Source organism: Mirounga angustirostris, unplaced genomic scaffold (genome assembly GCF_029215605.1).
Source record: "Mirounga angustirostris isolate CCGP_5_RB_7025 unplaced genomic scaffold, mMirAng1.0.hap1 SCAF_3, whole genome shotgun sequence".
Classification (NCBI taxonomy): Eukaryota; Metazoa; Chordata; class Mammalia; order Carnivora; family Phocidae; genus Mirounga; species Mirounga angustirostris.
In genome coordinates, this window is record NW_026991711.1 from 9,081,093 (window position 1) to 9,094,773 (window position 13,681).

At 42.8% G+C, this 13,681-nt stretch overlaps 1 protein-coding gene across 1 annotated transcript; it reads left to right on the forward strand.

Annotated features, from left to right (window-relative positions):
- The first annotated feature begins 27 nt into the window (after positions 1 to 27).
- Positions 28 to 11,989, forward strand: POGLUT2 (protein O-glucosyltransferase 2). The gene is made up of 10 exons (XM_045869687.3): positions 28 to 579; positions 1,857 to 2,062; positions 2,185 to 2,390; positions 2,759 to 2,836; positions 5,271 to 5,443; positions 5,559 to 5,796; positions 7,307 to 7,516; positions 8,404 to 8,493; positions 9,785 to 9,892; positions 11,760 to 11,989. Exons 1-10 carry the CDS (start codon positions 398 to 400, stop codon positions 11,775 to 11,777), a joined length of 1,509 nt encoding a protein of 502 aa, XP_045725643.1. The 5' UTR covers positions 28 to 397; the 3' UTR covers positions 11,778 to 11,989.
- The last annotated feature ends 1,692 nt before the right edge of the window (positions 11,990 to 13,681 follow it).

Here is a 13,681-nt window from a genome sequence, read left to right on the forward strand (position 1 = left end):
CATCCACTTGGAGAAGGCCTTACTCAGCCCAGCCGACACGCAGGCCAATCCCCTCGCCCTGCACCTTGGGCTGGAACCTGAGAGCGATTCGCCCCCAACGATGCTCCAGTTGCAGGAGCAACGCAAGTTTATCTTTGTCCCAAGAAAGAGGACTAGCGTGGTTCCTGCTCGTCTGAGCAAAACGACTGGCATCCGTCAGCTGGACAAGCCAGCGCTCCGCCTGTGATTTTCCCGGGGAAAGTGGAGACCCGCGCGCCTGCCCTGCACAGCAAGGGGCACCTTTTGGAGTCGTGTTTGCTGCTGTGATCGCCAACGTGCCCCTGCCCGAGGCGCGGCTGGTCCCGATCACCTCTTACACTTCATTCATCCGTGGATCATTTGAGAGTCGGTCTCGTAAATGTTTAGCATTTTGCTGCTTTACTGCTTCTTTGGGGGGACAGTGCCAGCACTCGCCGAGACCGGCAGAGAGAGGCGACTGAGTCCAGAGAAGAGCGAAGTATGGGGACCCGGGCTGAAGGCAGCCGTCGTCCTTCCCGCACGCTATTTCTACATTCAGGCGGTGGATACATCAGGAAATAAGTAAGTCGAGAACCGGCTCCCTAACTCTTTTGGAATGCAGTTAAAATGTACTGTTTCTCCCGCCCAAGATCCCGTTTTTCCACAGCAGTCTAAATTCCAGGATATCTGGATGCTATCCACATCTGGTTGTAACAGTCTTCCCCGTCCCAATCAATTTTATTCTCTGTAGCTTTAGAAATAATTCCGGATTAGCTCTTCTCCTGGCTGTTTTGATAGGAACTCACACAGGACTGGAGACACAAAGCCCCTGGACTTTGCTAGAAGTACCTTTTCCACCTACTTTGGCATAAGCTGTTGTAAGGAATGTAAACCCAGTTGTTAAAAACTTGGTTGGTTCATCTTTCTCTGGTGCTGCCCTCTGTTTTCAGGGAGACGTCTGCAGGTAAGCAGGTTTTGAAACTCAGAAAGAAAAATGAAGCACTCTTTGAAACTTTAAAGTTACAGAAACTTATCAGAAAGTATCTGATACAGAATTTGATACAGAAAATATCAAAGTGTGAATCTATGTGTTTGTAAGGAACATTATTTCATTCCACTGAATTCCAGCAATTAAATTGATAACTCAAAGCTTAGTTTTAGAATTCACATACTCTCGAAATGATTGTCTTTTTTTTATTGGTGGATGCTGACTGTGTCTATTTTGTAGGAAAAAAAAACTTGGGTATTTTAAGAAAAACTATCTAGACGTTTTCCAAAGCAGAGGGAGAAAAAAGTTATCAGTTTTGTCACTTGGCTATAACAATTGGGGAACTAAATACCATCTTAAAAATCTTCATAGCAAGAGCACTCACATTAAAAAAAAAAAACAAAACTTTATACAGTGTCACTTAGATGATACACAACCTACTGGCTTTTGCCCATGGCTGAACATGATTTATAATACTGCTCTTTTAAAGAATCATTGAGAGAGATTTTTCAAAAGGTCATTATCTTTAGAGGCAAATTACCAGGTGCATAGATTGATAAGAATATTTTTATATATAGAATGCGTAAGTGGGTTCTATGTTTACATAAATATGTAGTCTTTATATATTCCCTTGTAATTTTCTAATGAAATGTTTATGTTATTGTGGACATTTGTCTTCCTCTGCTTTTTTTTTTTAAATCTCTGATCCATCACATTCATTCTGATACTACAAGCATGTGAGAGAAGCAGTAAGCATATATGTTAGGGAGAGAGTATGGAGGAAAACAGTAAGGCTAACAGACGAGAGCATAATCTTTGTGCATTTGTGCCTTGAAATAATCTTTATATCTTGCTGTTCTTCCCATGACAGGTTCACATCTTCTCCAGGTGAAAAGGTGTTCCAAATTAAAATCTCAGCACCAGAAGAGCAGTTCACTAGAGTTGGAGTCCAGGTTTTAGACCGAAAGGATGGGTCCTTCATAGTAAGGTACAGAATGTATGCAAGCTACAAAAATCTGAAGATAGAAGTTAAATTCCAAGGTCAACATGTTGCCAAATCTCCATATATTTTAAAAGGTAATTTGTAACATAATTTTAAAACAACAGGATTTATGAAGCCACATAATGGATATTTCTTAGCTGTTTTGAATGCTGAGTGAAATTATTACTGTGATATTTTGTTACTTGTGTGTAATTAGGGCCAGTTTACCATGAAAACTGTGACTGTCCTTTGGAAGATAGTGCAGCCTGGTCACAGGAGATGAACTGCCCGGAAACCATTACTCAGATTCAGAGAGATCTGGCACATTTCCCTGCTGTTGATCCAGAAAAGATTGCAGAAGAAATCCCAAAAAGATTTGGACAAAGACAAAGCTTATGTCATTATACCTTGAAGGATAACAAGGTACGATTTGTGATTAAGGTTTGCTTGTTTGCCGTAGTGATTTTTTTATTTGTTCTGTCCATTTGGCTCTAAGTAGCTACAGAGTTTTATTAAAAATCATTCTGTGGAATGCTTGGCTGGCTCAGTCGGTGCAGCCTGCGACTCTTGATCTCAGGGTGTAGGCTCAAGCCCCAAGTTGGGTGTGGGGATTACTTAAAAATAAAATCTTAAAAAAAAAAAAAAATCATTCTGAGGATCATTGTGATAAGCTTTACCTCAATGAAATCTGCCAATACTTTTAGATTAACATAATAAACAAAATGGAAATAAGGGTGACGGAAAATAAACCATTTCTGGGTTAACTTAATAAATGTTCAATTCTCTTGTAGGTTTATATCAAGACTCATGGTGAACATGTAGGTTTTCGAATTTTCATGGATGCCATACTACTTTCTTTGACTAGAAAAGTAAGTATTTCTTTTCTCTTAGGTATAATAGACAGTTTCAGCCCAGGTTTTACTATATAATTTTTTTAAAAAAAATAACAGCATCAGTGGTGTTCTATTCTGGAACCTTATTATAATACTGTTCTGAAGCTTTATGTCACATAGGGTACCTATATGAATTTCCTAGGGTTGCTGTCACAAAGTACTGCAAACTTGGTGGCATAAAACAGCAGAAATGTTTGTTCTCTCGTAGTTCTGGAGGCTACAAGTCTGAGAGCAAGGCGTCAGCAGGCCTCCGCCCCCCCCCCCCCCCCCGAGAGCTGTAGGGGAGAACCCTTTCTTCCTCTCCCTGCTTCTGGTGCCCGGCTGGCCATCTTGGGGCTCCTTGGCTTACAGCCACCTCACTGCAGCTTCTGCCCCTTACCATCCGCTTCCCCCGTGTGTCTCTCTCTTCTCTTCTGGTAAGGACACTAGTCATATTGGATCAGGGCCCGCCCTACTCCAGTAGGACCTCAGCTTAACTAATTAATTGTATCTGCAACAACCCTAGTTCCAAATAAGGTCACATTCTGAGGTATGAGGTTTTGGACTTCAGCCTATCTTTGGGGGGGACAGAATTCAACCCACAGCAATACCTTATAAGGGAAAATGTCTTAGAATAAAATTGTTTTAGTACTAAACCTACTTTGAGCCCAGAGAAGGCTTACTGTATGCTGAATCCCATTTCTTGGTATAAAGAGCTTTTCGCGAGGTTCTAGTAGAGAACCTCACAGTGATAGTAAACTGGCTGATAGGAAAAACTACCCACATTGTTACCAGTTGCTTAATAACAATTTATTGGATAATCTGTGTCTATATCTTGATTGAATTACTCATGGAAAATCACAGTACCCTATCAAGCTTGCAGAGCACTTAAAGTGAGTTTATTCTGAACATAGGCAGCTACAAAGTATCTGTATTCTGTCTCTTTCAGCTAAGACTTCAGGGTGCTGGCAAGTTTTCCTTGCTCATCTGTGTCAATCTGTGGAAAGATAAGACTGTTCTTCAGGACTCCAGTTTCTCAAGATACTTTTCAGACTGACCAAAAACCCCAAACATTTACCTGTGGCTTGATTAAAAAAAAAAAAGAAAAACCAAACAGGTTCTTTGAACACGTTTGTACCACTCGTCAGTAGAGGTGGTCTAGTTTGGAAATCCTTAGAGCTGGCTTTGGTGTTGGGCTTCCAGAGTTCAGATTCTGGTCCCCCCCCCATCTGCGGTGGGGGGTATATTTCTTAAATGGGCACATCTGGCTCATTAACCAGGAACTAGGGTTAGAGTCCCAGTGCTTTGAGCTGTAATTGTTTTGCAGTAATTCCCTTTCTCTTTCTGATCATGCTAGAGTCTCTTGGCAGCAATAGAACTGAGATTATCTTTGCCATTTCATCTCTTTTGGAAGCCAGTCTATTGGCCAATTTGCACGTCACAGAAAGGATATCTAGTACGCTTATATATATGACAGTATTCTAAAAAATTACCCACTATTCAAATTGGGGTAATTATCGTCACCTGAAGCTTGTAAAGTTGGTCTTTCATTTGGTACAATTTCTAAATTTTCTTGTGTTTCCAGAATTTCTTTTTTTTTTTTAAGATTTATTTATTTGACAGAGACACAGCGAGAGAGGGAACACAAGCAGGGGCAGTAGGAGAGGGAGAAGCAGGCTTCCCGCGGATAAGGGAGCCCGATGCGGGGCTCGATCCCAGGACCCCGAGATCATGACCTGAGCCGAAGGCAGACGCTTAACGACTGAGCCACCCAGGCGCCCCTGTTTCCAGAATTTCTAATTCCTAATTTTCTTGTCACCACTGGGTGGTCTGGCTGTGCTGCAGGATAGGATATTACGTGAATCCGGCCAAAGTGAAAAGGCAGGTAAATGCCACCCAAGGAAGAAACCTGTGAGGGATTCGAGGTTGCTGAAAACAGCATGCATACCAGCCTCAAGGGCTGTAGCGCTTACTTGTAACAGAGGACAGGGAACAAGATCCAGTGCCTTGCTGTGTGGCCCTACCCTGGGCCTGCAGATCTGCCCACCACCACCCCCGCCCGCATACCACCACCACCCCCCCCCACTGCACACTGTCGCTGCAAGCACCTCACTTCTTGCTGCAGTGGAAGCTCCCTGATCCCTCCCTGTGGAGTCTGGAATACGGCAAGCCGGGCAGCCTGAGGGCCGTGGACACCTGTGCTTAAGCAGAACAAGAAGTACATTCGCTCACAAGGAGGTGAGCCCCCGCCCAGACTGCGAGGGCTCTATCTCTTGGTAAAGAAGTGTTCCAGACCTGACACCTGTTCTTACGTGGCCAAGCAGGGGTGGAAAGACTGCATGCACGAGGCTGCCTTTCCCCACACATTGATCCATAGAAGGGATTAGCCACTGCCACTAATGTAGATAAGCTCTTTACCCTCCTTTTCCAGGTGAAGATGCCAGATGTGGAGTTTTTTGTTAACTTGGGAGACTGGCCTTTGGAAAAAAAGAAATCCAGCTCACACATCCATCCGATCTTTTCCTGGTGTGGCTCCACGGATTCCAAGGATATCGTGATGCCTACCTACGACTTGACTGACTCTGTTCTAGAAACCATGGGCCGGTGAGAGACGGGTCCAAGATGACCCAGAGCCTTGGTTTTCTTTCCTTGTTGCGTTCAGCCACCTTTGCGCTGTGATGGTTGGGGAGGAAAATCTGTGGCCCTTTCTGTCTTCCAGAGTAAGTCTGGACATGATGTCTGTGCAAGCTAACACGGGTCCTCCCTGGGAAAGCAAGAACTCCACCGCCATGTGGAGAGGGCGAGACAGCCGCAAAGAGAGGCTAGAGCTGGTTAAGCTCAGCAGGAAACACCCGGAACTCATAGACGCTGCCTTCACCAACTTCTTCTTCTTTAAACACGATGAAAGCCTATATGGTCCTATTGTGAAACACATTTCATTTTTCGATTTCTTCAAGGTATGACCTCAGTTGTTTCCAATCCTTTTTGTTTTTCCAAATGTCTTCATTTGGGGGAGGGAAACCGAGGCCTATAAACGATAGGGGGTGAGAGAGGTGAACATCAAGGCATGAGGCCCCAGGGACCACTGTGGCAATGTGGGTTGTACAAAGTACCCAGACCTGACCTTAAATATGCATCAAGGGAGCTTGGGGCCTGGGTAGAGCTAGAATTTTTTTTCCCCAGCTGGCCCTCAAGGTAAGCACATTTCAGCTCCAAATCCTTTCTTATTATTAAATGTATGTATGTGATTTTACAAATACTTCTCCCAGAGCATCGCAACAGACTAAAGAAGATATAAACCAGGTGTCTCTTATCAGACTTTCTGATGGGAAAATGTCTTGAAACCCAACCAAATGATTGCCTGGGAATTCTGGGAATTAGGGAGGGCTTTCTGTATCTAAAACCTGGATTGCTCATGTTTCCTGGGGAGGGATCCTTTTTCTCACTCTTTCTTCTAGGCAGTGGGACACTGCCCTGTTCTCCAAACCACTAAGTGGTTTCTAAAGACCCACGTCATGGAAGGAATGGTGGACAAAAGGTAGTCACCTGTCCTCTGTATGTGGGAAGGCAAGTGATTAGCAAACTCTATCTGTGCTGTAGATAGCCAGGTTTTCTTTTGATGGGAAGCAGGTAGACCTACACAATGCCGTAAGTTGAGTTGTCAGTGTTGCCTCCGTCTGCATATCACAAAGACTTCTGAAAGAAATGGTTATAAAACCAAAGAGAGCTGTTATCAGCCACCCCTCATCAGAGGGTGTTCTGTCATGCCTTTGCTTTATTCCTACCTGTTGAATTTGCTACAACTAAAGACTGATTGGTTACCACAGCTCTGAATATTTTTATTCAGAGATGCCCTTGCCCCAGAGCTTGCTAATTTCCTCAAAACTTGCGTGTAGCCATCTGTAGGCTGCCATCCCCTTAGGTGCTCACATGTGATCAGGAAAGCAGTAGAGGGAATACAGAGTCACGATAAATCTATCTTTCTTAAGACAGCAGTCTTATTATTTTATTGTCTGCTTTAGCGTCGGACTCGTGGCCCCTTTGTGAAATTCAGGAGGGCACTGCCATAAGCCTTTAGCTCTAGGTCAGGTGTTCTATAATAGCATTTACTCCATGGCAGAGGCAGAGGGCAAAATCTGGCCAGTTTGCACCTGACAATGTTGAGGCTTCAAGCGTGGAAAGAGGAGGAGAATCAAGAGTGGAGAAAGGCGGGGCGCCTGGGTGGCTCAGTTGGTTGGGCGACTGCCTTCGGCTCAGGTCATGATCCTGGAGTCCCGGGATCGAGTCCCGCATCGGGCTCCCTGCTCGGCGGGGAGTCTGCTTCTCCCTCTGACCCTCCTCCCTCTCATGCTCTCTGTCTCTCATTCTCTCTGTCTCAAATAAATAAATAAAATCTTTAAAAAAAAAAAAAAAAAGAGTGGAGAAAGGCAATTTAATGACGGCTTTTATTTTACCACTGTCTTGCAGCATAAGTATCAAATAAACATCGATGGCACTGTCGCCGCGTATCGCCTGCCATATCTCCTAGTCGGTGACAGTGTTGTGCTAAAGCAGGACTCCATCTACTATGAACACTTTTACAACGAGCTGCAGCCCTGGAAACATTACATTCCTGTCAAAAGCAACCTGAGTGATCTCCTAGAAAAACTCAAGTGGGCAAAAGATCATGATGAAGAGGTAAGGTCAGTCTCTTCTACCCCAGTAGCAGGGGTTCATTTTAAATGTCTTGTCCCTGAAAAGCATTCAGGGTGCTCAGATTTAGACCCTTACTGTAAATGGAACGCCACCTCCCCATGGCAACACATCAGCCCCCCTCGGGGTGAACACAGGCGTCCAGGCTTGGATTCACTGTCCACTCTGCACTTGAAACCAAAAGCAAAATGTTGCCCTTGAGGATGCCTTGTCTTTTGGTCAGGTTGACCGGAGCCCCAAGCACTGCGTCACCTCTGCTAGCAATGTGAAAATTAAGACGGCCAGACTGGCAGGAAGGAAAACTCACTGCTCTAGATTAAAAGGCGGACTGCACCAAGTAAACTGAAGACGAACTGCTGAGAACTGTTACGGCAGTGCGTTAAGCTTTGTCTTGAATTTACTTTACAATGTCATTGTCACTCCATTAAATGTGTGCCCTCTCTCTGCAAGAGAGGCTTAATTCTGAAAGGTCCAGTATGATTCCTCAAACTTCAAGTCTAAAAAAACCTCCCTTTGGGCTCCTGGGTGGCTCAGTCGTTAAGCTCAGGTCATGATCCCGGGGTCCTGGGATCGAGCCCCGCATCGGGCTCCCTGCTCTGCGGGAAGCCTGCTTCTCCCTCTCCCACTCCCCCTGCTGTGTTCCCTCTCTTGCTATATCTCTCTCCATCAAATAAACAAATAAAATCTTTAAAAAACCTCCCTTTAATCTGAGCATACCCTCTTAAACATGCCCTTTACCACATAAGACTACCCTCAAAGAAATTCCTCCTGCCATTGTCCCATTATATGTGGACTCTGAAGATCAGTTTGTGTCTGTCTGCATGGAAAAAAATATGTCTCATTAAAGGCTTCTGTTGTCATTGTTCCTATAGGCAAAGAAGATAGCAAAAGCAGGACAGGAATTTGCAAGAAATAATCTCATGGGTGATGACATATTCTGTTACTATTTTAAACTTTTCCAGGTCAGTATTTTCTAAGAGAACAGACATACAATTTGTAATTGGATATGTTAACAGCAAATAATATTTCACTTAATAATTTCTTAAAGTATATTAATATAATATAAGTATATTAATATAATATAAAAGTATATTAATATAATATAATACAAAGTATATTAATATAATTATAACATATTATAATATAATAAAGTATATTAATATAATATATATATATATATATATATACACACACACACATACTTATGTGGGCAAAAAACAGGGACCAACATCAAATAGTAATGAAAATAGTACAAAACCAAAGATTAGCTAGAGGAGAATGCTACAACATAATGGGAAAAGTATTTATGTTCACACTCTGTGTGTGTGGTTAGGAAATTGGCCTCTGATCCTGCAAAGTTACTGTACGTGGATCTGTATCTTATCTTTGTACAATCTTGCTGCTGCCTTACCAGTTCTTTGTCGATAAACAGCGCACAGTGTCTTCAGACCTATAATGCTGATCCCATATGAGCTATGATGTCTCTTGGAAAGTGTTTTCATGGACCTAAGCATTTAGGGATTATAATCAATGTATGTCTGATGATTTAAAAGGCTAGTAAACAAGTAATTTGCTAATAATACTACTAGATCTAAATTAAGATTTTTGTCTTAATCTCAGAATTGCACGTATTGAGCCCCAAATCTTAGACTGTGCTATAGAACAAAGTCAGTCTGTTTTCTGGTCTGCACTGGCCCCTCCCCCTTTTTCACCTTCCTGGGGGATGGTGAAGGGATGGAGAGGGTGAAGTGTGTAAACTGAAGATCAGGGGATTCACTGTCCAAATTCCTAAGGATCCATGGGGTTGTGTTCATTCATTCAGATTGCATTTACTAGAGCATCACCACCTAGCCCAGAGCAAGCACATTATAGACGAAGGTGGTGTCTGAGGCTGTGCAGGCCATGGTGGGAATACTCTCTATTCTCAAATTCCCAGTCTAGGGGAGATCGTGTGCACAGTTATTTTCACTTCAAGGCAGACAGTAGTAAAACCCAAACCCTACAAGTCGTATATATAAAGGAGAAAATAAGAAGAGGTCCATTAGCAATAGGCAGCCAGTGTCCAAAGGACAGCCCCCTCTCAGAAGCTCTGGTGTTGGGTGTTTAAGGGGAGTATGAAGAATTTTGCTTATCACAACTTGTCACATATGAGTTAAAAGGACCATATTCTAGCAAATTACAGTGTACTGTATCTAATTTGGTGAATGTACTTTAAGTTACCTAAGGAAAGCTTTTGAATTGTTGCTTACACAGGAATATGCCAGTCTGCAAGTGAGTGAGCCCCAAATCCGAGAGGGCATGAAGAGGGTAGAACCACAGGCTGAGGATGACCTCTTTCCTTGCACGTGCCATAGGAAAAAGGTAACCAGAACTGGCCAATGTCAGAGTAAGAACTAGTGTTGTTCCAAGTCCTCATTCGTTCCTTTAGTCATTGAGTCAGACAGCAAGAATTTGAGCTCCTCCAGGGGCCTCCATGCAGTTCAGTCCACCAGACAGGCGGATGCCATGGACAACCAGGCTGAAGAAAGGTCGCTGACATGCAGATAAGAGAGAAGACACAGGAACCCACCCTCCCCGCCCCCCCCGAAAGCCTTTTTTTAACGTGAGAATTCAAATCACGTGGCATTTGAATAGATGTTTACAGTTTGAAAAGTATTTTCACATGGATCATGTGAGATAGGTTCGGCAAAGTTCAGTACCTCAATTTAGAGATGAAAAAAATATATAACCATGATTATTCATGTTATCAGATTATTCATTTAAGAAGCAATCTCTGTTGACACCAGCGCAAACTGATTTCATTTATAAAAGGCAGATTCACATAGACTTGTAAGGCTAAAAATGACCTTAGGGGTCACCCAGTAATGCCTTCATTTTACGGTTAAAAAACTGAGCTTGAAGAAGAATTTAGCTTAGAATCATCTAGCTAGATTATAGAAAAGCTAAGACCAAAAACTAGTCTCCATCATCAGATTGTGTGTCTGGTTGTGTATAAAGACATGGTGTGGCAGGGGAAGGTTGTTTTGATTGTACTTGTTTTTTGTTTGAATGAACATATATTGTATAAAAATTGTAGTATATATCACATGTATATATCTACATATACATATATATTACATATATATACATATACATATATAATATACAGGCTTGATATTATTCTAAGCAATATCCTCATGTCTCTAAATGGACAAACTGAAAACTGCGGTATTGTGACCAAAGATGAGAAGGCAGATTTGGCAATTATCATGCCTGTCTCACAAGGAGATTTAAAAGGAATAAAGTGATCACTATCCCCAGTGGTGTGATGGAACCAGTTGATAGGAGCTCGCTGATTGTGACATATTCAGGAATTTTGCACATTCATTAATTTCGGGTAGCTTGGAATCCACCTGGTGGGAGAATCACCATGACAACAGCAGGTGCTACAAATCAGAGTTTTGGTTATTTTGTTTTTATTTTGTTCTTTGGGAGTACCCACTTGCCACTAAGTAACTAACCCCCAAGAAGTGGTAATTGATCAGTATTAACCCCTGTCAGTGCTGGAAGTTCATAAAATGAATTAAAGGCATTGAGCAAAGAAAAATTGCCAGAATCGGGGGCACCTGGCTGGCTTAGTCCGTAGAGCCTGCGACTCGATCTTGGGGTCATAAGACATGATTCACAGCCCAGACTCTTTACGGGAATGCAGACGCTTAGATGTTAGACGCTTAGATGCTTAAATCTTTGAGAAAAATCGCCAGACTTGAAATGTACCCTCATGAGATTTGTGATTTGGTAACATAACACTTGTTGGCTCCAGATGAAACTGGGCAGCTCTTTTCTCCAGTCCCCCCCCCACCCTTTTTTTTATTTTTCCTCTTTGTCTAAGTGATTTTGAGGAGTGCCAAATCAGTATCTTCCCCTGACTGGTGCACTGAAGGGCTTTGTTGATTTCCTTCTCATTGTCTGCTCTAGCCCTTCACTGACATGATTCACAGCCCAGACTCTTTACGGGAATGCAGACGCTTAGATGTTTGTGTTGGCCATCAGTAATCCCATAAACCCCAATGTAACTTTCTCCAGGGGTGATTCCAAGCATAGTCCTAGGCCCTACAAGCCTCCAGCACCAACTTGCCTTTTTTCCTCCTCCCATCTTTAGGGGAAAATAATTAATAGACTAACGGAAGTTTTCTTGACTCATCTGAGACTTCTTGATGGCACTAAATATTTTGCTTCTTAATTGCAGACCAAAGATGAACTCTGATATGCAAAATACCTTCCCTTCAAATAATGGTGCTCTGAAGACTCTTAACTGAAAAGAAGAATGTTTTTTAAATATTAATTCCATGGACAGTATAAAATCCACTGTGTGACTGTCCGGATTATGAACATACGTTTCTTACGATGCAGTATTCCCATGATGATCCTTTAAAGCACGGTTTTAAAATTTTATAATAAAACCAATTTTATTTTAAAGGCCTGTGTTGTGCTGATTATTAGCTGTGTTTGGGCCATGGAGTGGCGCGAAGAGCGGGTCTGGGCCCTGGCCTTGGTGTGGAGCGTCGTGGCAGCCACTCCCCACCCAGACACAAGGCTTAAATGACAAAGCTGTGAACTGCGGTCTTTATGCCACTGTGATTTTGGATATTCAGCCTCATGGCCAAACATAATTCTAACTCCTATACCTTACAACACCTTTCATAACTGGCCTCTGCCTGCATCTGTAATCCAGTTTCTCACCACCTCCTAACATGTACCCTGAGGTCCAACAACATCAGCCCCAACTTACCGTTCTGTAGGGGCCTTGCTTCTTACCTTCCTTGGTTATTTGTTCTCTTGGTCTAGAATGCCAGGACTGTCTTCTCCTGGCTTGGATACCCTCCAGTGCACATCTCAGGAATCCCTCTTCCGAATCTCCCCATCTGCATACTTGTATGGCTGTCATTACCCCATGGTGTGGTAGTGATCTCATCATCGCCAGATTTGAAGCAACTTGACTGCAGAGACCATGATCTCCCATGTAACCCAATAGGGTGCCTGCAACTAGAAAGACTCAATATCAAATGGGTGGATATTGAAAATCACTTTGAAATGGATTAAGAGAATTAAAAAGGAGCTAGAAAGCCTAACACTGAAACCATAATATAATGTCCTACAAATTCCTTTACTCAATAGTTTTCCCTTCCATCTAACCACTGGTTAAATAATCTATTGCAAATTTTTTAAATTGTGGGATGTGGGGCGCCTGGGTGGCTCAGTCGTTAAGTGTCTGCCTTAGGCTCGGGTCATGATCCCAGAGTCCTGGGATCAAGCCCCGCACTGGGCTCCCTGCTCCACGGGAAGCCTGCTTCTCCCTCTCCCACTCCCCCTGCTTGTGTTTCCTTTCTCGCTGTGGCTCTCTCTGTCAAATAAATAAAATCTTTAAAAATAAATAAGTAAATAAAGGAATAAATTGTGGGACGTATCCTATACAAGAAAAATATAAAACATATCTGCATCTTAAAAATATAAGAAAACACCATATAATTACTGGCAGATTCTGCTTGACCAAGCTTCACTCAAGCTCCTGAACCTTCAAGGGCCATCTGCACTTTGTAGTAAAATTTCATTTGGGCAAGCACTCTGCTAAGTCGGTTTAGAAAGAATCCCCATCCTCCATATCCCATCACTCTTGTTACCTAATTGGGTTCCTGGTCCTCCCCCATCCCCCAGGTGATTGATCATGCTGGTGTATTCTCAGCAAGAACCCTGTTGGGTCAGATTCCCCCCCATAATCCTGACGATGATTCCTTAGTAATTTTCTATCCAATGACCTCCACCCTGCTCCTTGGCTGTAAATTCCCACTTGCCCATGCTGTATTTGGAATTGAGCTGGTTTTATACTGAGCTCTCCTTTCCCCTATTGCAATGGTCCTGAGTAACATTTTTTTTTTTTTACCACTTTACTGTCTAGCTCTGATTTTGCTTTGATCTTACCACTCAGGGTCAGAAATGGAACGCTGCTGGTTCCTTAGAAGTAACCTCTGTCTCCCACCCTATTATCTCCTGCTCACCTGCTCCCATGCAACCACTACTGTGATGGTTGTGATCTTTTCCTTGCTATCACCTACATATACTTCCCTAAGAAATGTAGTTGAATCTTGCCTCTTTTTAAATTGATATAAATGG

Bases quoted from the DNA above. Each gene is read 5' to 3' on its own strand.
- POGLUT2 (XM_045869687.3), top strand. From the start codon at position 398: ATGTTTAGCATTTTGCTGCTTTACTGCTTCTTTGGGGGGACAGTGCCA. The intron at 580-1,856 runs GTAAGTCGAGAA...TTCCCATGACAG, and splicing joins GTGGATACATCAGGAAATAA to GTTCACATCTTCTCCAGGTG. The intron at 2,391-2,758 runs GTACGATTTGTG...ATTCTCTTGTAG, and splicing joins ATACCTTGAAGGATAACAAG to GTTTATATCAAGACTCATGG.